The sequence below is a fragment of the Phoca vitulina genome, unplaced genomic scaffold, assembly GCF_004348235.1.
Source record: "Phoca vitulina isolate PV1807 unplaced genomic scaffold, GSC_HSeal_1.0 scaffold7, whole genome shotgun sequence".
NCBI lineage: Eukaryota > Metazoa > Chordata > Mammalia > Carnivora > Phocidae > Phoca > Phoca vitulina.
The window spans coordinates 46,908,518-46,932,550 of record NW_022589710.1 but is presented as its reverse complement, the minus strand read 5'-3'; the positions used below and the strand labels follow the sequence as shown (position 1 = coordinate 46,932,550).

The 24,033-nt window shown below is 44.0% G+C and overlaps 2 protein-coding genes across 3 annotated transcripts in view; one reads left to right on the top strand and one right to left on the bottom strand.

Moving 5' to 3' along the window:
* The window catches only part of LRRC74A (leucine rich repeat containing 74A), a 45,062-nt gene extending 42,433 nt beyond the window's left edge, over positions 1-2,629 (bottom strand). Inside the window, exon 1 of the mRNA XM_032404687.1 lies at positions 1,881-2,629. The gene's annotated coding sequence lies outside the window, so the exon portion shown is untranslated. The remainder of the gene's footprint in view (positions 1-1,880) is intronic.
* Positions 1,321-24,015, top strand: ANGEL1 (angel homolog 1). Of its 2 annotated transcripts, XM_032405648.1 has the most exons (10): positions 1,321-1,450; positions 4,447-5,022; positions 5,917-6,143; positions 6,605-6,674; positions 7,294-7,727; positions 9,939-10,065; positions 10,375-10,485; positions 22,024-22,093; positions 22,605-22,768; positions 23,529-24,015. In XM_032405648.1, exons 1-10 carry the CDS (start codon positions 1,387-1,389, stop codon positions 23,687-23,689), a joined length of 2,004 nt encoding a protein of 667 aa, XP_032261539.1. In that variant the 5' UTR covers positions 1,321-1,386; the 3' UTR covers positions 23,690-24,015. The 2 variants fall into 2 exon arrangements, with proteins under 2 accessions (XP_032261539.1, XP_032261540.1); XM_032405649.1 differs by lacking the exons at positions 22,024-22,093; positions 22,605-22,768; positions 23,529-24,015 and adding an exon at positions 16,347-16,444.
* The last annotated feature ends 18 nt before the right edge of the window (positions 24,016-24,033 follow it).

Below are 24,033 nucleotides of genomic sequence, written 5' to 3'. Positions count from 1 at the left end.
GGGCCTAGCAATTTGTATTTTTAAAATATTTCCAAGTGGATAAGGGAACCCTCGTTTCCCAAAATGATAAACATAGGCTCTAGGTAAGTACCTTGATTTAGGATCTGATTTAGAACTTGGACTTCTGGGTAACCATTGGGACAAAATGGAAGGAAGTTACAAGGAAGGTTTATTTCAGCCACCTAAAAGGAGTGGGCCTGGCTTTGGGGGCTCCTTAGGCAGAGCTGACATTTGTGTGCTAGTTTCTAAGAGGCTTCCCAATCTTCAGACTGCCCTTGGGGCCGCTGCTTCATCTCAGGCAACGGGTGAGTGCTGTTAGTCGAAGCCAGACTGACTTTCTCCTTCTTCTTCCTTTTAGCCTTTCAGTGTTATGATGTACCCAGCTGGTCCTGGGTCTGGTGACTCCCCAGAGGGCTTCCCCGAGCAACCGAGGCTCCAGCCACAAATCGGAAATCACACAGCTCAGACACTAGGTACTGAACTTGGGAGTATGACACAGTCCTTGCTTCCCAATGTGGCTGGGGTAGACTGAGGGTGAGGGATGGGGAAGAGAGACTCAAAGAGGTCTTCGGGTAGCACAGAATTGACAGAAGACCCGGCCTTCATTTAGCGATCCCTGCTTTGTTCGGTCAACAAAGATTTGGTCCCTTCTATGTGCCTGGCACTGTTGTAAGCCCTGGAGAGACACCTCAGTGAAAACCAACCAACCAGACTCGGTCCCTGCCTTGTGGAGCTTTTCCCCCTGCCTTTGACTCCCTTACCAATGGGACACCCCCTTTTTTCCAGATTGGGTAAAAAGAGGGCTCATTTGGAATAGGATGGGAGAGGAGACAAAGGTGTGGACTTAATTTGTGACCTAGAATCTGAGCTGGGGAAGACTGAGCAGAGTCAGGAAAAGAAAACAAATGGGGAAGAACGCGCTCTCTTCTCTGGGATGAGAAGAGAGAGATTATAGAAGTCAGGGCTGTGTGAGGCTTTAGAGAAAGTCCAGCCCCTCATTTTACAGGTGAGGAAACTGCGGGACGGAGAGGTTATAGTGTACCCCAAGGGGACCCCTAGTTAGGTGGCAAAAGTGGGAATGAAACTGTGGCCCTGGAATGATACTATGCAGCCTCCAGCGAGGCGCTTAATTTTCAAACTGGGCCCCTGGATGGCTTCGGGGAGCTAGGCCGGGCCGTTACCACGGGAACAGGCTCCCCGCCCCCGCGGGCCCCCGCGTGGCACTGCGCTCCCAATAAAGTTGTTGTTGAAGCGCAGCGGTACCACGTGAGCCGGCCCGGGGGGCGGGGGCGGGGCCGGGGGCGGGGCCGAGCCGAGAGAGACCCCGCGGGCGGCGGTGAGGAGGGGAGGCGGGCGCGAGCGCGAGCGCGAGCGCGGCGGCCGGCCATGACCGCGTCGTGCCTGTGTTACCTGCTGCTGCCGGCCGCGCGCCTCTTCCGTGCGCTCTCAGGTACCGGCCCCGCGTCCTGGCAGGCGGGTGCCAGGCCCGGGCCCACGTCGGCTGGGCCCCGCGGGGCCTGGGGCGGCGTGCGGCGCGTCGGGCCTCACGACCACTTTTCCCCGACCAAGGTGTGGGGAGGCGGCCCTCGGCCCCCGGTGTCCGTCCTGGGCCCCACGAGGCCCGGGCCTGGCTGGCGACCCTCGCGGGCGCCCCTCCTCTCCCCGCGCCTGTGGCCTGGTGGCGTCCGGCCACAGTTAACGTGGGAGGGGGCCGGCGAAGGGGCGGGAGCCGCCCTTCCCGGGCCCCGGGGGTGCACAGCTTTCAGGGGTCCGCAGAGTCACTGCCCTGAGGGGGTCGACGAGGGTTGGCAACTCGGGTCGAGGCGAACGCCCCGAATTGTCGGGGGCGGGGGGTCTGTGGGCCGAAGACCCGCACGTACCTTCCTTCCCCCGGGTTACTCCACACTCGCCTGGCTTCACAGCCGCCTCTCCAGTTATCAACCGAGTCTTTGGTTGAAAAACTGGTGCTCACAACCCGGAGAGCACATAAACCCCAGCTTTGAAGCAGTCTCCCGTGCGTTTAGGGATGCGGCGGGGTGGGGCCAATGCCCAGTTGGTACTTCAGAGCGAGAAGAGGGTTATTCTTTCACTTTTTCATGATCTGCCTGCGCTGCCATTCCTGGTCTTTGAAATTCCCGAGGCTCTTAGGAGAATCACTTCCCACAGAACGCCCAGAATGTTCTCTGGCAATTTAGAGGGCGGGACAGACCAAGAGCTGCTTTCTTATAGAAATAAGCGGTCAACAGCATTCTGTGCTTTTCCTTTCTGGAACTTTACACAATGTGTGTGAGTGTGTAAATTCATTTATCTGTTTATTTCTGTGTGTCTGCCGCTGGAATGCAAACTCCAGGAGGGCAGGGCCATGTCTGTTTTGCTCCCTGTATCTCCAGTGCTAGCACACTGCCCAGAATGTAGTAGACACTCAATTCCGGATGAGAAACTCCACGGAAGTAATTGTTTTCAGAGAATGAAAGCATATTCCTTTATCCATGTTGCTGTCATTTCTGGAGCTCTTCCGATGTCCAACATGGTAGCCTTAGTGATGTATACTAGTCTACAGGTTTCTAGGCCCGTAGTCAGAATTTAGAGATCTCAGAGGAGGGACCACCTCCCTCTCTCCCCCATTAAAGTAGTGCCACTTTTTTTAAACTTTGTGTATTTGGTTTTTACAGAAGGTTTTCTTTCTTTTCCTTCCTTCCTTCCTTCCTTCCTCCCTCCCTCCCTCCTTCTTTCCCTCCTTCCTTCCTATAAAACAATTCTTTTGAAAAACCAACCACCACCACCACCACCACAAATCTGCGAAATTTGAAAACAAGTGCCCTCACACACATAAACCAGAGAACCTCTGCCATCTGGTATGCAGAGGATGTTTCAAGGGACAGGGAATTAGCAAATCTGAGATTAAAGCCAGCAATGAAGTTCATGGATTTAAAGCAGGGTTTCCCAATCTCAGCACTATTGACATTTGGGTCTGGATGATTTGTTGTGGGGCTGTCCTTTGCACTGTAGGATGTCCAGTAGTATCCTTCTCCACTAACCTCTAGATGCCAGTAGCAGCCCCACAGTTTTGACATCCACTGTGTTTCCAGATAATACCACATGTCCCCTGAGGGCAAAATTACCCCTGGTTGAAAACCACTGGGTTAGAGGGACATAAATCCACATTGACTATAAATAAGATAGTATCTTTCAACATTTGAACCATTTTGAAGCTTTTCTTGCCTTTTAAAAAATAGAGCTGATAAAATGAATCTCTGGTGATTGAGGGTGAGCGTGTCCCTTGTCTTGTGCTGTAAATAAGTGAGTTAGTGAGTGCGGGTGTTTGCACCAAAATACTGTGCTTGGAGTTTGGGGGCTCTAATATTAGAGTTTTCCCACTTGCTTTCTTGCCTGTTGGCTGTCATTTGTGGCCGCTGTGGCAGAGAGATGACAGCTGTCTCTTGCTGTCACTTGTTGGCACCTTCCGATTTACAGCTTCTGGCGTGTTATGGAATGGGAAGGCTGATAATGAAGTTTGTGAAGATTTATGAATAGAATATATACCTTCGAGAAAAAGAGCAAGGGCCTTTGCCAAGAAGTAAATTGTATAGATTTTGAGACGCCCTTTTTGTCTACCTCAGGACTTTTTCTTTTGGAACGTATTTATAGATTAGGGGATTTATAGAACTAGAAAGGCTCTTGGAGATTATGTAGTTCAAACTTCCCCTGTCCCCCTTTACAGTCAAGAGTGAGCCCCTCTTACTAGGGGCATTGTCCAAGGTCACATGGTTTGTTAGTTTCAGTGCTAGATTATAACCCACAGTTCTGATTCATGGTCAAGTTCTGGTTCCAAGGTAATGTGGCCCTTAGAACCAGAGAGTTGATGCTTAATAGGAGTTGTAACCTCTAGATAAAAGGGGGGTGGTGGTTATATGTTACCATCTCTGTCCTAGATTATGTGGGACGGCCATTCTTTTTTTTTTTTTTTAAAGATTTTATTTATTTATTTGACAGAGAGAGATACAGCGAGAGAGGGAACACAAGCAGGGGGAGTGGGAGAGGGAGAAGCAGGCCTCCCGCCGAGCAGGGAGCCCGATGCAGGGCTCGATCCCAGGACTCTGGGATCATGACCTGAGCCGAAGGCAGACACTTAACGACTGAGCCACTCAGGTGCCCCGGGACGGCCATTCTTTCATTCAAGCACTGAATATATATCAGATCCCCACCATACAAATTAGTTCATACTTGTTAAGCACTTAGAATAGTGCCTGGCACATAGTAAGCACTTTATGCTAATGATGATGGCGTTCCAGGCACTAAAATGGGCAGGCTCAGTGATGGATGGTACCACGATGATCAAGGTGCATGTGATTCTTGCTTGTATGGGACTTTTGTTCTAACTGGGAGAAGAGTATGGATTGGGGGACATTGTCATCTTATAACATGATATTTTGGCTTGCTTCTTAGATGCTTTCTTCACATGTCGAAAAAATGCCCTCCTGGCGAAGAGCTCGTCCACCCAGGTAGAGGGCAACTTTGCCATGGCCCCTCGGGGGCCCGACCAGGAGGAGTGTGAGGGCCTGCTACAGCAGTGGCGAGAAGAAGGGTCGAGCCAGGTGCTCTCAACTTCGAGTGAGGGTCCCCTTGTAGATAAGGGACTAGCCCAGAGCAGCCTGGCGCTCCTGATGGATAATCCCGGAGAACAGGATGCTGCTTCAGAGGACAAGTGGTCCAGCAGGCAGCTGAGTGACCTGCGGGCAGCAGAGAACCTGGAGGAGCCTTTCCCCGAGGTGCTAGGAGAGGAGCCACTGCCAGAGGTCGAGGTCCCAATGTGGGCAGCTGTCCCCATGCAGACCGGCCCCCAGTATGCAGACTGTGCTGTCCTCCCAATGGGTGCCCTGGCTGCAGAGCAGTGGGAAGAGGACCCCGCAGTGGTGGCCTGGAGCATAGCACCTGAGCCTATGCCCCAGGAAGAGGCTCCCATCTGGCCTTTTGATGGCCTGGGGCAGTTGCAGCCTCCCCCAATGGAAATCCCATATCATGGTGAGTCTGACAACTGGCTGAGGGAGCCTGGGCAGCAGCTTGTCTCCAGTGTGAGCAGAGCCATTGCTAGAGAGAAGATTCTCTGGCAGCGAGCTCTGTTGCTGCATTCTGTTTTTCTGAGAATCTTACAGTATCAGATCTAGAGGGGCCTTAGAGATTGTCTCATCCAGCCCCATGTCTTTCAAATGAAATAGCCACGGTGCAGAGCGGTGGCAGGACGTGCCTGAAGTCACATAGCCAGGTAGAGGCAGAACTGAAAGCACACCCTTGTTCTGATTCTCCACGATATTGTTTCTAGGAGTAGTGGTGGAGAGATCTCAGGGCCTCCACTCTCTGCCTCAACCAGAATTTTATCTTCTGGTTTTATCTGTGTTATATATTTGGCTTCCATTAAAATTTGAAGAATGAGTTCTGTGGCTCAAATAGCTTTGAAATCCACTTTGCAGCTCCATGCTCTAGGGGAGGTGGGGACATGTGGTTTATAGCCCCACAGGCTTTTTTGAGTTTAAAGGATAGGAAACACCCAAGGCTGAGATTACTCTAGAAATGTCTTTAAGCTCAGGTGACTATGAAGCACATTGATCTGTGATTCTCCAGAGATCCATAGATTTATCAAAAGCGAGAAATTGTCAGCCTAGATTTATTGAACATGTACCGGGTACTATGCTAGGTGCAGTGGCAAACAGGCCAAGGTTGTCTCTGGCTTTGTGGAGCTTACCAGCTAGTCTGCAAATGTCCTAAGAGTGCTGCTCAACTAGCCATAGAGAGGGTTGGGTGGCAGGGAAGATGAAAAAAGGAACTTCAGGCATAGTATCTCTGAGTCAGGAGTGGAGATGGCGGGCCCTGAGGATAACAGGTACTTGTTGTGGACCTCTTCTTTCCACCCCTTTGCAGAAATCTTGTGGCGAGAATGGGAGGATTTCTCCGCTCAGCCAGATGCTCAGGGCCTGGAGGCGGGGGATGGCCCTCAGTTCCAGTTCACTCTGATGTCCTATAACATCCTGGCCCAGGACCTGATGCAGCAGAGCTCAGAGCTCTACCTGCATTGCCATCCGGATATCCTCAATTGGAACTATCGCTTTGCAAATCTCCTGCAGGAATTCCAGCACTGGGACCCCGATGTGAGTGAAGAGGGGAGGAAGTGCCATCTTGTATTTGCTTTGAATGTCGGCTATTTCCCAGTGCTCTTAGAAAATGAGTTCAACCCCATAGTTGTTTATAGGATTGGAGTTCTGCCTAGGGCTAGAGCTTTCCTGCCTGGAGTAAATGAGTTTTTGGCAGGTGCTGAGAAGACTCTGTGGGTACACACTTTCCAGCACCTTTATGCAGGGAGGGAGACTTGAGGGATTCAAGAAGTGGGAAAATCCAGCGCATGCATCTGGTCTACTCAGCTTAACTCTAGGCCTGTCCTTGCTGCTGGTGGCTGTGTGGGAAGAGTCAGCCCTGTGGAAAGTTCCAGTGTGACCCTGCGTGAGACAGGCAGCAGTTTCCCACCTGGCCTCTGTGCCTGCTCCTAGGGTGGGAGTCACTTTCTAGCACTGTTGGTACTTTGGAGTGATTGGTTTCCTTGTCACTTTCCCAGATCCTGTGTCTCCAGGAAGTCCAGGAAGATCATTACTGGGAGCAGCTGGAGCCTTCTCTGCGAATGATGGGTAATGCAGCTCCCTGGCATGTTCACCGGTCTTGCTTCCTCCAGCCCTGTCTGCTCTCTCCTGAAGGCACCATCTTTTTCTTTTGCTTCAGTAAATCCTCAGTCTCACCTGTGCACTAGCCCCTCCTCCGTATGGGTGAGAAAGAAAGAGTTCTGCAGTTTTAAAGCAATTCTGACATTTACTGCCATTTAGTCCTTGAAGTAACCCACCCTGTGAGGCTGAGTTATTGTTATCCCCATTTCTACAATGAGGAGACTGAGGTTCTGAAAATGTGTGTGACTTGCTCAAGGTCACCCAAGCTACAAAGCTAGGAGGTTGTGGAGCTAGGACTCTAATTTATCTGACTCTAGAATCGATGCTTTTCCTATCCACCATGCTTTTCCTATCCAGTTATATTGCTTCACACCCTTCTGTCCTACTTCCCCTTTAGCCACTTGGTCACCTGGTTATAACTGTAAGGGAACGTCTGCAGAACCAAGGAGTTGGCAAGGACAGGAACCCCCTTCCTGAGCAGCAGGAGCAGTGCCATAGGCACACACGCCCCGGCTACTGCCACTGGTTGGAGGGATTCAAGCTTGGAGGACTCTGACCCATCTCCTTGGCTGGGTGTTCCTTGCAGGTTTTACCTGTTTCTACAAGAGGAGGACCGGGTGTAAAACAGATGGCTGTGCTGTCTGCTACAAGCCCACGAGATTCCGTCTGCTCTGTGCCAGCCCTGTGGAGTACTTCCGGCCTGGCTTGGAGCTCCTCAATCGGGACAACGTGGGCTTAGTGTTGCTGCTGCAGCCACTAGTCCCAGAAGGCCTGGGGCAAGTGTCGGTGGCCCCCCTCTGTGTGGCAAATACTCATGTCCTATACAACCCACGCCGGGGTGATGTCAAGCTGGCCCAGATGGCCATTCTCTTGGCCGAAGTGGACAAAGTAGCCAGGTTGTCTGATGGCAGCCATTGCCCCATCATCTTGTGTGGGGATCTGAATTCTGTTCCTGATTCACCTCTCTACAACTTCATCAGGGATGGAGAGCTCCAGTACCATGGGATGCCAGCCTGGAAGGTGAAATGGGAGAGGCCACTGTGGGGGTGGGAATACGGCCAAGGGAGAGATTCAGGTATGGGCAGCTAGTGCTGCTTCTGTGGCAGGGACCTCAGTTACACCTTTTCTGGCTCCCTCCGGCTTTTTCTTGTTCTGTTGAATAGGCTGTACTCAAGCCTGGAAGTTAGAAATTCCTGGGTGCCTTTGGCATCTTGAAATCCTTTCAGGTTTTATCATTAATTTTTAGTTTATAAGTAATACAGAAGTGCATCCTGGCAAGAATTCAAACATTGTAAAATAAGACAAAACCCTCTTTATCACCTACATTCCTTACCTTTCCCTTTCGAGTGAAGTAGTAACTGTTTGAAGTTTGGTGGTGGTCTTCCAGAATATTCTGTATGCATTTACAGTGATATCTATGTTCCTGTGATATTGTAATGATAATTTACATTTATTAGGCCCTTACTGGGTTCCAGGTGCTATTTTAAGCACTTTATATGTGTTAACTCACTCAACTTTGACAGTTTCTATCATCGCTTCCATTTTTTAAGTGAGGAAACTAAGGCGTAGAGAAGTTCGGCAGTTTGCTGGCTCTAGGCTCTGCAGGTAGCTAGTGGTGGAGCCAGGATCCCAGAGCTCTTGCCCTCCGATACTGTGCTATGATTGCTTCTGACAGCTGATACATGATCTGTTGTATGTGTGTTTATAAACCTATTACTGTATGTTTCATTCTGTAGCTTGGTTTTTTCACTCAACAATGTATATATGGGTCTATCTCATTCCTTTTAACTGCTGAATGTTGATAGCATAGATTCATAGTTTTATCCCATTTAGCCCTGCTGATGGACATTCAGCTTGTGCTGATTTCTTTATATGTCACTTAATCTCCCTGTTCCTCTGTTTGGCCACTGCTGTCCAACTTATTGCTTAGCTTTTGGCAAGGCGCAGTGGAGAAAGGACACAAAATGGCTGAATAGTTGAGCACTTTGGGCTTTTATTTTAATGAGGTTACTCAAATGCCAGCAATGTCCTGGTTCCCATGTGTGCAGAGAAAGGTCTTATCCTGCCGGAAAGCTGCTATAATCAAGGAGCTCGGAGAATGGGAAAAAGAATTTACTAAGTGCCTACCATGTGACCACGCCATTAAGCATAGCGATTAAGAGCCAGACAGTCCTGAGTTCCAGTCCCTGCTCTGCTACCTTGTGCAAGTTAACTTCCTTAAGCCCCATGCCTCATCTATACACTAGGGATACAATGGGACCCACTTTAGAGGGGTTTTTTTGTTGTTGTTTCGTGGATCGAATACAAGAACACATGGTAAAGTGTTTTCCAGTTCCTGCTTCAGAGGAAGCAGTCAGCCATCAGTTGTTATTATCAAGATTCTTAATTGTAGGTGATATTATTATCCCATTTTATAGTAGAGGATATTGAACCCTAGAGAGTTAACTAACTTGCCCTAAGTTACACAGTAAGAAAGTGACCATTAAATTTTAGATCTGTCTTACTTGAGATGGCATATTGAAAATTTATGTCCTTCAAGGGCAGAGAGATTGTATCTGTCATTGTGCTCTCCCCAACACTTAGCTAGTGTCTTGCACATAGCTGGCATTCAAATATTTATTGTTGTTAAATGAAATAAAGGGAATTTTGCTACACATGGTGGAGATATGCAGATGACTGATGTTACCCAATGTTTCCCTACTACATTCTGTCCATTGCCAGGCTGCTCATTGGCTTTGACCAAGGTTGGTGACATAGATACAGTAAAGTTCTTTGGTGCATTTCCCATTTGGTTTGACCCTGTGTTTTCCTCGTGATGGACTTAAGATGCTAAACCTTGATACAGAAGATCTGAAGATCAGGATAAAACCTTTTCCCTCTGCAAATTAAAGCCCCCTGAAAGTTGATATTCCCCATGGAGACTCATGTAGATTTTTCTGAGGTGAAATTTAGGGAACTGTATGTTCATACAGTTCTATTCTGTTTGACTCATGTACCTTATTCTCTTAGCCCTTGTTTCTGCTTTGTGGATATTTCAGTGCTTCTGGTTTAAAAAAAAAATATGGTTTTAATTAGCTCCTTATTTTTAACCTTCCCCTGAGACTGACGTGCTTTGCTTATGTTATGTATACAGTGTGTGATTGTGTTCGTGTGTGTCTGTGTGTCCCACATCACGGGCTGTTTTCTTTTTCCATCTCGGTATCCTCATTCCCACCTGCTATTTCCTTCTAGGTGTCTGGACAGGAAGACTTCTCTCATCAGCTTTACCAGAGGAAGCTGCAGGCGCCACTCTGGCCCAGCTCCCTGGGCATCACTGACTGCTGTCAGTATTTCACCTCCTGTCACCCCACGAGAGCAGGTGAGCCTGTGCCACATTCTTGGTTGGCTGGGCCTCTGTGCCCATTTTGGGAGACAGCTGGTATTTCAGTAACAAGAGAAAATGTAATTCCCTCAATTCTCTTAGCAAGTTCCTTTGTTTTTTCCACTGTCCTCGTCATGACCTCCCGGCGAAATGGACAACTTTAAATCCTATCTGTTGGAAGATCAACTTGTCTTCAGAGCCAGGCTTCCTCTGTGTCCCTACACTGGAAGCTTCTCGGTATTAAGGCGGTGTCAGCATGTGGCTTCTCTTCCTTTCTCTCACTGTATGGCTTTTTCTGGTTTGCAGAGAGACTAAAGTATAGCCGAGACTTCCTGCTGCGATTCCGTTTCTGTGACATCGCCTGTCAGCGACCAGTAGGACTGGTTCTTGTGGAAGGAGTGACAGATACTAAGCCAGGTAATGGAAACTAAGCTTGTTTTCTTGGTCTTCTTTCCTCTTCACCCCTGATACTTGTCAGTTATGTGGTTTCTTAGTCTTTTTGTAGGTATAATAATCTTAAGGTCAGCTTCTGGCAATAAGCCTGCTTAGAAAGAAGGTCAGTGGAGTTCTGTGGCCATATACACGCATAGATGTGCAGCACAGTGAGAACATGGACCAGGAATCAAGAGACTTGAGTTCCAATCATGTCTGAGACCTTGGATGAGCCATGTAACCTTTTTAGGCTTAAGTTGCTAATAACCAATGTGTGTGCAGCATATAGGGAAGATGCACATGGCAGGGTTTGAAAATCATAAGGTGACGGTAGCCCTGCTTGTGATAGAAAGTTACTCCTACTGAGAACTACCAGATCAAACATGGTGGAGTACACTTGACATTCTCCCCTTCTTGTCTCTGAAACCATTCCAAAGCAACAAGGAGAATGGAAAAAAGCAATGCAAACTCCATCTTTGGGAAAACTAGGAGACCTGAAGATATCTGAAACCATGAATCACAACATAAGAAGAATGGCTGCAGGAAGCACTGGAGATCGTGCAGGGGTGCTGGAGGAAGTATGCAAGAACTTCTCTGGGGACTATGTAGATCTCAACAAAGAACCAGCACAGTGCATTTCTCCAAGGTGAGGAGTGTACCTCAAGGCACAAAATTAAAATCCCGTATTTCATCAGCAAGAATAGGATGCACAGGTTGTGATAGGGGATTGTCTGAACCTGTTTTGGTCTTAATAGGCACTGGAGAAAAGCCTGATCAAGGAGTCAAGCCCTATTTGCATTAAGCAATCTGAGTGGCAGGAAAAGCAATGAGATACTTATAGAGCTGCATATTGCTTTTGGCTGGGGAGAAGTAAAGATTAAAAGGACTCATATACAACCCTGTGTCATCAGGAATATTCCTGTTACTTGGAATTCATACCCAGTTCTTCCCTTAGAGAAGCTGTACAGATAGCTGGTACAGAAAAACCTCAACTAAATCAAAGCCAGGCTGCTTAAAAGGAACCAGCATGCAAATTGTGTTAGAATACTGCAAGAAAGAAAGAAGGAGGAACAGGAAAAACAAAAGGCAGATAAAGAATGCTTACCTCAAAGATAAAAATTATTGTCATGAAGCATATGAAAGATTATGATTATTTTCCCATGAATAAAAAAATGAAGCAATTGCCTTTATGAAATAAGGTCCAAAAATAATTGCCTTTATAAAATAAGTTCAGGCACATTGCAAGACATCAGAAGATGAAATGGAAGCTGCAGAGCCAGGAAAGAATAAAAAATTTAAAAATCACATAAAATGAAGACAAAATTGGGTGCAGCATAAAAAGGAATAGGAATAGATCCTGCTGAAAACAGGCCAAGAGACAGAGGCTATGAAAGAAAAAGCGAAATAAAAAGGAAGTAAAAGGATAAAAGGGATTAGAGAGAAATGATAGTAGTGGAAGATAAGGAGACTGTCAACATACACATAATTGGAGTTCACAAAGAAGAAAACCAATATAATGGTACAAAAGAAATATGTAAAGGTATGATTCAAGGAAGATTTTCCCCAAATTAAAAGATTTGAGTCTTCAAATTGAGAGAATGTACCATGTTTCAGTAAAAAAATGACATAGGAGAATCAACAATAAGACATCTTACTGAAGTTACTAGAAGCCAGAGACAAAAGAATCCTTTGGGCAGTTGAACCAAAAAGATTGGGCTGCTCTTAAGGGTAAAAATAACCAGGTTGGCTTCAGACTTAACGTTATCATTCAACTCTAGAAGACCGGAGAACAAGGCTTCGAGGAAAGAAGGTATGATTCAAGAATTTCATACTCAACCAAAAGCTTTTCTTGACCAAACTGCTAGAACAACCTAAAACAACCAAGCAATGGCTGGAAAAACTATATTAGAAGGACTGGTGATAAGCAATGAATTTATTTTTTCTTGTAGGAATTTAATTTGAATTAGCATTTTGCACAAAGTAATGAACATTTCAGTGGCTCTGTTTGTTTTTTTATTTAATTGCAAAACTAAATCTATTATATAGCTGTAGCAATCACGATAATGATAATGATGGCCCCCATGCATGAAGCAGCTAGCATATTCCAGGAACTGAGATGACTGCTGGTATTAAGTGGGCTCAGGCAGGGAAGCAGTGGCTCAGTGTTTTATAATTACAAAATCCTAAAGTTAAAACAGTAGTAGGACCCCACATTTCATGTTAAGAATATATTATTAAAAACCAAAACAAAACAGTATTGTATTTGAAACATAAAACAAGCATTTCAATTCAATAACAAAATTAAACCTTTAAAACACATACTGATGATCACTTTGTAAGTAGAATCATTATGTAGGGGGAAAATATCCAATTCACTAACTGTAAAATAATAGCAGTATTTTCAAAATTGAGATTAAATTTGAGTAAACACACCCATCCACCGTAAGTGTAGTTGCCATCTATCACCATACAAAGTTATTACAATATTGACTCTGTTCCCTAACCTTGTACTTTTCATCCCTATGATTTACTTTATAACTGGAATTTTGTACCTCTTAATCTTCACCTATTTTGCCTCTCCCTCACCCTCTCCCCTCTGTCAACCACTGGTTTGTTCTCTGTGTTTATGAGTCTGTTTCTATTTTGTTCTTTGTTTTGGTTTTTAGATTCCACATAAGGTATTTGTCTTTCTTTGTCTAAGTTATTTCACTCATAATGCCCTCTAGGTCCACCCATGTTGTCACATATGGCAAGATTTCATTCTTTCTTAGGGCTGAATAATATTCCGGGTGTGTGTGTGTGTGTGTGTGTGTGTATACACTATATGTTCTTTATCCATTTATCTGTTGATGGACAGTTGGGTTGCTTCCATATCTTGGCTATCGTAAATGAGGCTGCAGTAAGCATAGGGGTGCATGTATCTTTTTGAATTAGTGTTTTTGTTTTCTTTGGGTAAATACCCAGAAGTGGAGTTACTAGGTCATATGGTATTTCTATTTTTAATTTTTTGAGGACCTTCCATACTATTTTCCATAGTGACCAGTTTATATTCCCACCATGAGTAGAAAGACTTAAGTGCAATAAGGAGATCATAATATGTGGTCTTTTTTCTAGAAGATGTGTTTAGATATGCTAACAAAGAATATTTCCACTCTAATACTGGAGTCATGCAGCCCACCAGTGCACATCAGAACTTGCTGACTTGACTGTGACACTGGTTTTACTAGGCAGCATGTGAGTTGCAAAAGGAGCTGCAGTGCTAGGAGTGGTGGTCTAACCTTCCCATTGGCTGACACTGCAATGCACCAGAGAATTCTGCATTACCCGAGTTGTGCAATAAAAACATTGTGATTCTCACTCTCCCCAACTCCCTTTGTTGGGGAATAATTCATGAGAAGAGAATCTAAATTTTAAGTCCCCTTCTTGTAAACATTTTCAATTACTAATGATTTCTTTCCAGTATGGTCTTAAAGACACCGAAAGGGGGTTACTGATTTTCTTTCTCATGACCACTTGCCTGTTTCCACTGAACTCTGGACCCTTAGGTCTTTTAACAAATAACAAACCATATGCCCAATACAGTACATTATAGAAAAAGCAATGGCTAATAGATGGTTTTTGTAACCACTATTTACAAACTGACCAGATGGCCATAGACCGAAAGCTGTCTGATCAGTTTTCTAGCCAGGAAAGTTCTGAATCCAGCTTCTCCACTGGCCTATGCCTGGACACAACTTACCCTCTTCCCAAGTATTTGCAGAAGAGCTTACTTGTTTGACTGCTCCCAGTGCTGACTGGGTCAGGAAGACGCTGCAGCTCCGGGAGGGGCAGCCGTGGTCCATGTGCTCATCTGGCCTGGTGGGGCATGCAGAGGCCTCTAGTCCCGTGTGGCTGCCAGAACAGTGCTGTCTGGGCACAGTGCTGCGTGGACAGAACCTGCTGTTGACGGAAACCATTTGTAGTGTCCTGCTGCTCACTGAGAGTTTTCTGGTGTATTGTTATGGTAAAGGATACAACTCAAAATGAAGATATTAGCATTATAAATATTTAAGCTCCAAATAACATTACATCAACAATCATAAAGTGAAAGTGCAGGCTTAACAAGGAACAGTAGTCAGAAAATAACTAATGGTAAAGTGTTCTAATTTATCTGTCTTAGCCCACGATAGGTCAAGTAGAAAAAAGATAACCAAGAATATGGAAGACTTCAGTTAACATGTTGTATATGGTAAATCTGATTGATGAATATCAAACTCTGAAAATTGAAAGCAAAGACATCTTTTTAAGTATTCGTAGGAAATTCTTAAGAATTAGACCACAAAAAAAAAAACAAAACCTCAGTAAATCTCAAACATAGAAGTCATACAGTCTTTCTCTGATCACACATGCAGTAAAAATAGAAATGAGAAACAAAAAAGAAAACATTATCATCTGGAAAATTTCAAACAACTTTTGAGTCAAAGGTGAAATTTAAGCTAAAATTGCAGAGTATCTAGAAAATAATAATGAAAGTACCATATATTTGTGGGATATAGCTAAAACTGTTCAGTGAAAAGTTCATGGAATTATACAGAATATTTAGAGGCACAGAATTACATTTGTAGATAAGAAAAGACAAAAGTAACTAAATTACACGTTCAACTTGAGTTAGAAAAAAATAACAAATAAGCTGAAAGAAAACAGAAGATACAAATGGGAATAATTTAGAAAACAGAAAAATAGTGGAACTAATAAACTCTAGGAGTTTGTTGTTTGGGCAAAAAAACAGCTGTCAATTAGGTAGGCCCATTAGCCAACCCATTTCGAAGGGCAGGGAAGGAACAAGTGAAAGTATCCAGATGTAGAATAATTAATAGGATTATAAGGGGGTTCTTGGCCCAGCTAAGTGCAAAAGAAATCAAAAACTTAGATGGCATATATTAATTTTAGAAAATGTATTTTAGTAAAGTTGGTTATAGAGGAGAGAGAGAATCTAAGTAGGGAAGAAATACATAAAGTTCTCAGAGATGTAGTACCACAAAAACACCAGGCTCAGGTTGATTGGAGAATGTAATCAGACCTTTAAAGAACTTGTAATTCCATTACTATTTAAATTATTACAGTGCACAGAGGAAGAAAGGAGCTGGTTATTTTTACGCAGCAAGTATTTTGACACCGATACCTGATAATAATTATACAGAAAAAACTGTCAACGCTAAAATTTTCCACTTACGAATACTGATGCAAAAAAAATTTAAATAGAAGATCAGGAAATAATCTAGCAGCACATTGAAAGAGCAGTATACCGTGACCAAATGGAGTGTATCAGAAATACAAAGATTGTTTGATACTGGGAAATCTATTAATATAACTTAACATACTAATATATATAAAATCTATTAAAATTATCGAAGTGCATCCTATAGATGTCCAAGAGACTGTTAAAATTCAACATCTATTCTAGATTCTTTTTAAAAGACCCCCCTTAAATTAAGGAAAAACTAGATACAGGCATACCTGGTTTTATTGTGCTTCACTTTATTGTGCTTTGCAGACATTGTATTTTTTACAAATTGAAGGTTTGTGGCAACCTTACATTGAGCAAGTCTATTAGCACAATTTTTCCGATACCATTTGTTCACTTTGTATCTGTCACATTCTGGTTATTCTTGTAATATTTCAGACTTTTTCATTATTATTATATTTGTTATGGTGATCAGTGATCTTTGATATTATTATTGGAATTGTTTTGGAGGGTCATGAACCACACCCATATAAGATGGCAAACTTAATCGGTCAATACTTTGTGTGTTCTGACTGCTCTCCCGACCAGCCATTCCCCTGTCTTTCTCTCTCCCTCTCCTTAGGCCTCCCTGTTCCCTGAGACAAAACAGTATTGAAGTTAGGCCGACTAGTAACCCTACAACGGCCTCTTAAGTGTTCAAGTGAAAGGAAGAGTCGCATGTCTCCCACTAAATCAAAAGCTAGAAATGATTAAGTTTAGTGAGGAAGGCATGTTGAAAGCCAAAAGCTAGGCCTCTTGCTCCAAACAGTAAGACAAGCTGTGAATGCAAAGGAGAAGTTCTTGAAGGAAATGAAAAGTGCTACTCCAGTGAGCATGTGGATGATAAGAAAGCAACAGCCCTACTGCTGATGTGGAGAAACTTCTAGTGGTCTGGATGGAAGATCAGCCTAGCCATAACATTTCCTTAAGCCAAAGCCTAGTCCAGAGCAAGGCCCTAATTCTCCTCAATTCTGTGAAGGCTGAGAAGTGAGGGAAGTGCAGAAGAAAAGTCTGAAGCTAGCAGCGGTTGGTTCATAGTGTTTAAGGCAAGAAGCCATCTCCATGACATAAAAGTACAAGGTGAAGCAGCAAGTTATCCAGAAGATCCAGCTAAAATAATTAATGAAGGTGGCTACACTTAATGGATTTTCAATGTAGACGAAACAGCCTTCTATTAGTAGAAGATGCCATCTGGGACTTTCATAGCTTAAGAGAAGTCAGTGCCTGGTTTCAAAGCTTCAAAGGATAGGCTGACTCTCTTGTTAGGGCCTAACACAGCTGGTGACTTCGAGCTGAAGCCAGTGCTCATTTACCATTCCAAAAATCCTAGGGCCATAAGAATTATGCTGCCTGTGCTATGCTGCCTGTGCTCTCCAAATGGAACAGCAAAGCCTGGATGAGAGCACATCCGTTTGCAACATGATGTACTAAATATTTTAAGCCCACTGTTGAAACCTACTGCCCAGAAAAAAAGATTCCTTTCAAAATATTATCGTTCATTGACAGTGCACCTGGTCACCCAAGACTCTGATGGACATGTACAAAATTAATGTTTTCATGCCTGTTAACATAGTATACATTGTGAAGGCCATGGATCAAGGAATGATTTTGACTTTCAAGTTTTATTATTGAAGAAATACATTTTGTAAGGCTATAGCTCCCACAGATAGTGGTTCCTCTGATGGATCTGGGCAGAGTAAATTGAAACCTTTTGGAAAGGATTCCTTGTTCCAGATGCCGCTAAGAGCATCTGTGACTCCTGAGAAGAGGTCAAAATACCAACATTAATTAACAAGAGTTTGGAAGAAGTTGATTCCAGCCCTCAGGGATGACTATGAGGGGTTCAAGACGTCAATGGAGGATGTAACTGCAGATGTGGTGGAAACAGGAAGAGAACTGGAATGAGCAGAGGAGCCTGGAGATGGGACTGAATTGCTGCAACGCAGGATAAAACTTTAATTTATGAGGAGTTGCTTCTTTTTCTTTTAAGATTTTATTTATTTATTAGGGAGAGAGAGCATGAGCGAGGTGGGGGGGAGGGGGGAGAGGGACAAGCCAACTCCCCGCCAAGCGGATTCCCAGGACCCTGAGATCATGACCTGAGCTGAAACCAAGAGTCAGACACTTAACTGAACCACCCAGGCGCCCCCAAAGGATTTAGAATATTACATAAACTTAGTTGATAAGGCAGTGTCAGGGTGTGAGAGGATTGACGCCAATGTTGAAAGTAGTTCTCTGGACAAAATGCTATCAAACAGCATTGCATGCTACAGAGAAATCGTTAATAACCACCACCCTCATTAGTCAGCAGCCATCCACATTGAGGCAAGACCCTCCACCAGCAAAAAGATTATGACTTGCTGAAAGTTGGGGTGATGGTTAGCATTTTTTAGCAATAAAATATTTTTAAATTAAGGTATGTACATTTTTTTTAGACACAATGCTATTACACACTTAAAAGACTACAGTATGGTATAAACATAACTTTTATATGCACTGGGAAACGAAAAAAATGCAGTTGACTGGCTTTATTGGGATATTTACTTTATTGCCATGGTCTGGGATTGAACCCACCTTGTCTTTGAGGTTTGCCCTTAATCCCTTACACCATTAAAATGATCTTGGTCAGTCAGAGTGCATGGTGGCAACAATGTACAGGAGAGGTGAGGAGCAGGAGGAGGGGAGTGGAGCCGCTGCAGGCCTGTAGATTAAAAACCAAAACCAAACCACATTTATCTCAGCTCCACATATTAGCATCTGGCTTAAAGAAGACACTGTAGTAGCATTCCTGTCAAAGTCAGGAATAAAACAAGGATGACCACTGTCATTATTCAGCCATATTCAAAGATGCCAGCCAACAGATTTAGAAACAGAAATGTGGGTCAGAAAACAGAAGTAACAAAATGGAGGGGAAGGGTTAATTACTTGCTCAGGTTGTTAGATAACTGGTGATCCAATCAACTAACAACTATTACAAGCATTAAGATAATTCTGCAAAGTAGCTGGTACAATATGAATATACAGAAATACAATAGTATTCATATATAAAAATAAGGATATATTTGTTAAAAGATAATAATGAAGAAAAGACCCTAGTTATAATACCAACAACAAAAAAATCAACAGGGAAAATGTATATAAAGGAATCTTCCATTTAATCTGAATTATTAAATTTGTTGGCATGAAGTTGTCCATAACATTCCTTTACCCTTTATTTAAAAAAACAGCTTTATTGTGATGAAATTCATATGCCATAAAATCTACCCACTTAAAGTGTGTAAGCCAGTGGCTTTTATTCTATTCAGAATTGTGTGTACATCACCAGAATCAAACTGTAGAACATTTTCATCCCTCCCGAAAGGGAACCCTGTATCTATTCACCCCTCCCCTTGTGAAACATTAATTGAACATGGCAATACAGGTTTCTGGACACTCAGTTCTATTCCGTTCACTATATGTCTATCCTTATGCTAGTACCACAGTGTCTTATTTCAGCTTTGTATAAGTTTGAGATAGAGAAGTATACATTCTATAACTTTGTGGGGTTTCAAGATTATTTTGTTTATTCTAAGTCCCTTTTATTTCTGTGTGAATTTTAGGATCAGCATGTCAATTTCTGCAAAGAAACTAGTTGGGATTTTGATAGGGATCTAGAAATCTATAGATCAGTTTGGGAGGTATTACCATTTTAATAATAATATCTTATGATCAGTGAACATGAATGTCTTTCCATTTATTTAGATCTTTAATTTCTTCCCATGTTTTGTTTCCAGTGTGTAAGTCTTACACTTTTATGAACTTTATTACTATTTTATTCATTTTGATGATATTGTAAATGGAAATGTTTTCTTAATTTCATTTTTGGATTTTTACTGCTAGTGTATAGAAATGCAATTTTTGTATATTCTTATATGTTGCAGTCTTGAGAACTCATTTATTCTAATAGTTTTTTAGTGGATTTCTTAGGATTTCTGTATAAAAGATCATGTCATCTTGCAAACAGAACTAGCATTACTTCTTCCATTCTAATCTAGATGCCTTTTATTTCTTCTTCTTCCATGATTGCTCTGGCTAGGCCTCTCTAAAGTTGAGTGGTGAGGGTGGACATCCTTGTTTTCCTGATCTTAGGGGTAGAGCTTTTTTTTTTTTTTTTTTTTTTAAAGATTTTATTTGTTTGACAGAGAGAGACACAGCGAGAGAGGGAACACAAGCAGGGGGAGTGGGAGAGGGAGAAGCAGGCTTCCCGCCGAGCAGGGAGCCCGATGCGGGGCTCGATCCCAGGACACTAGGATCATGACCTGAGCCGAAGGCAGACGCTTAACGACTGAGCCACCCAGGCGCCCCAGGGGTAGAGCTTTTAAGTGTGTTGTGAGTTAAGTATGATGTGAGCCCTGGGGTTTTTGTGGATTCCCTTTATCCTGTTGGAGAAGTTCTCTTCTGTGTCTAGTTTTTTATGTTGCTTTTTCCCCTCCGTAAAGCAGTGTTGAATTTTGTCAAATGGTTTTTCTGTGTGTGTTCAGATGATCATGTGGTTTTTATCCTTCAGTATTCTATTAATATAATATATTACATTAATTGATTTTCAGATGTTAAACCAACCTTATATTCCTAGGATAAATTGTACTTGGTCATAGTATATAATCATTTTTATATTTTGCTGGATTTGGTTTGCTATTATATTGTTCTTTTGGTGTTCTGAGACTTAATATTCAACATGGAGAAGAGGGGGAGTTAAACTCAATTCAATTCTGACACCATCTACCCAGAGATAGCACCAGATTCCACAGATGAAATAAAGGCTCAGTCCTGTAAGACTTCCCCATTCCCCAACTTCAGACACCAGTCACAAGCCCAGCCTGTGCTTCCAACAACCCCCTTCTTGGACTTCAGATACCAGTCATAAGTCCAGGTTGTTAACTGTACTTTCTGACCAACTGGCTGTTATAAATCAGAGGTTCCCATGACTCTCTCCTTCCTTGGGTTTAATTAATTTGCTGTAATGGCTCACAAAATTCAGGGAAACATTTTACTCACCAGATTACCCATTTATTATAAAAGGATAAAACTCAGGAACAAGCCATATGGAAGAGATGCATAGGGCAAGGTATTTGGGAAGCTTCCATGCCCTCTCTAGGTATGCTATTCTCCCCAAATCTCCACCTATTCACCCTGTTCACAGTTGTTTATATTATTCTCATAATTTAAAAATTTCTATAGGGTTGGTAGTGGTGGCCCTTCTTTCATTCTTAGTTTTAGTAACTTGAGTCTTTTTTTTTTCTTGGTCAGTCTAGCTAAGGGTTTGTCAATTTTATTGATCCTTGTTACCCTGTTGTCATAGTCAGTTTGGGCTATTATAACAAAATACCACAGCCTAGATGGTTTATAAACCACAGAAATTTATTTCTCACAGTTCTGGGGCTGGAAGTCTAAGATCAGGGTGCCAGAATGATCCAGTTCTGGTGAGGGCCCTCTTTTGGGTTGCTGAGTGCTAACTTCTTGTGTCCTCATGTGGCAGAAAGAGGGTGAGGGAGCTCTCTGGGATCCAAACCTATTATAAGGGCATTAATCCAGTACACAAGGGTACCTAATTACCTCCCAAAGGCCCACCTCCAAATACCATTTCACTGGGGGGTGGGATTTCAACATACTTGGGGGAGACACAAACATTCAGTCCATAGTAAGGTCACCGGAAATGTGTATTTTTTTCTTCATGTATGGGTGTGTACTTATTTATGTGTATTTAAGAATGTATACATACATGTTACATAGTGTGCATACATATGTATATGCACACATACATGTATACACACACAGCAGATGGTATGTGATAGAAAATCTCTGAAGGAATATAACAGGGATTTGGTATCATTGGTTGCCTCTGGAGAGGGAAATTGAGTGGCAGGAGCCCCGGAGCGGGAGGGAGACTTTTCACTGATATTTTTCTCTACATTTTGATTTTTGTACCGTGTGACTCTATTACCTAAAGAATAAATTTAAATAAATTTATTTCTAAAGAATAAATTTAAATAAATTATTTGAAAAGGTGCTGAGCCAAGGAAGAAATGGCTGCATTTCAAGGTCTCTATCTGCCTTCCTACAACTTTGATCTGTTGTTTTCTTCGTCCCATCACCTCTTCTCTTCCCCTTTCCCCTTTTGGAGCAATCTGGTCAAGGATCTGAGAGGGATTCCAGGGTGCAAAGTTCTGACCCTGCTTCACTGTCTGGGAATAATAAAACCTTTTCTCTCTGGTCTTCTATAGAGCGACCTGCTGGCTGGGCCCAGTCTGTCCTTGAGGAAGACACTTTGGAGCCTGAGCCTGTCTTCCCCAGGTGATCTTCCTTCCAGTTCCCTGCAGCTTGCTTTCCAGCCCCCATCTGGGTGAATGAGAGAGATTCTCATTGGCTTTCCTGAGGCACTTTTTGCTGAGGTCTCTCTTCCCCTAATACGTGCTAAGCTTTTGGAAGGGCTGGTGTGCAGAGGCCAGAGGTGACCCACCCAGGTTCTTGCAGATGAAGAGCCCATGCACTTTTCCTCAGGGAGTAAGGCTTCACAGAAGAACCTGCTGACCCCTGGACAGGGTACATTAGGTATACTTTACCAGGTAATGAGAGGAGAGTGGGGTGGGGGTGGGGTGAGGAAGGTCAGGGGGACTGCATATAAATGTGTCTGTTTCTAGGCTAATTTTAGCTAAGACCATTTGCGTCTTACTAGCATGGGAAGGAATCTGCTGAGATAGAGTTATTTGGGATTGTCCCTTAAAAACTATAAAACCCATAGAGGAAGTGACTTTGAGAAAATTTCAGTGTTTGTTGACTGACCTCTTCCCCTTCATCCCTGCAGGACTGTAGGCACCATCCAGCACTGCCTTCACCTGACCTCAGTATATACTCATTTCCTGCCCCAGCATGGCCGCCCAGAGGTCACCACAATGCCCTTGGGTCTTGGAACGACAGTGGATTACATCTTCTTCTCAGCTGAGTCCTGCGAGAATGGGAACAGAACTGGTAAGCCTGTGGATCCTGGGTTCATAGAAGCCATCCTCAGAAGTCCTTGGGAACAGCTGATGGTAGGGCAGGCATTTGGTCACATGGCTTGGGCTGCTGGCAAAAGAGCAGACTCGCAAAAGAGCAAATTTCATACCTTCCTGGCACTGGTCATCCTCATCATAATTCCCTTAGGCCACTTGCCTGCCTTCTCTTTTTATCTTTGCAGCATTAGAGAGAGGTGGGCAGAACCAGCCCTACCTCTATTTAAGAGGTAAAAATAGGGCACCAGGAGGCAAGTGGATTTTGAACATGGCAGCCATTTAGTGAGGGACTTGGTTAGGTTAGAGACCCTATTTCTTGTTTCTTCACCCTCTACCGGCAGTCACAGTGTGGCAGCCTACCAGCCACATGCCTGTTTTATTTAAAGCATGTCTTTTAAAATGTTTGAATTGATTCCCTATGTTTAAAAAATCAGATTTTATGTAGAAAATCTGGATTTCCAGCTTTTCTCGGAAAATCCGAAGTTTTCATAGATGCTGGGCCTGGGCACACATTCTCCGGTTGCCACATTCTCCCTGAAAACACCTTGCTTCATTCATTGATATATCACAGAGTATCTGAGAAAGTGAGGCCTCAGCCAGAGGCAGCAGGGGGAGGTGAGGGAGGTCGGGGGAGCCAAGGGGATGCAGCCTCCATAAAGCATAGCTCCCACAGGCCCCAGCCACCCCTTGTAGTGGCCGTGGCTACTTTCCCCACTGGCTTCTGCTTTGTGCCCCAGATCGCAGGCTGTATCAAGATGGGACTCTCAAGCTTCTGGGCCGTCTCTCCCTCCTCTCTGAAGAGATTCTCTGGGCTGCCAACGGCTTACCCAACCCCTTCTGCTCTTCAGACCACCTCTGCCTGCTGGCCAGCTTTGGGATGGAAGCCACCGCCCCATGATGGGGCTCCCAGGGGAAGAGAGCTTCTCTTCCAGAAGAGCTCACTGGATCAGAGACTGTGGAAATACCCCATGCTTCTGGCAACTTAGATCCAAGAAACTTACGTCCCCTCTCCTCCTCTCCCCTTCCCATTTCCCTTTTCCCATGGTTAGATTTTCTCCAGGCCTGTCCATGTTCTCTGCCTGTGGTCCCTGCCCCGCCCCAACCTCTTCCTAATCCTGTGCCACATACGCAGTGGCCCTGGGAGAGGCCGAAGGGGGGTGGTTTCCCCTTTCCTTCCATGTATCCAGCGTTCCCCCTTAATTTTTAATTACCAGGGTTGTGGGAGCTATTGATCTCATTGGT

What these genes read in the sequence shown, in the direction of transcription:
- ANGEL1 (XM_032405648.1), top strand. Translation starts at nt 1,387, where the DNA reads ATGACCGCGTCGTGCCTGTGTTACCTGCTGCTGCCGGCCGCGCGCCTC. An exon ending in AATGGAAATCCCATATCATG is followed by an intron (nt 5,023 to 5,916) that starts GTGAGTCTGACA and finishes ACCCCTTTGCAG; the next exon opens with AAATCTTGTGGCGAGAATGG. An exon ending in AGTGACAGATACTAAGCCAG is followed by an intron (nt 10,486 to 22,023) that starts GTAATGGAAACT and finishes GGTCTTCTATAG; the next exon opens with AGCGACCTGCTGGCTGGGCC.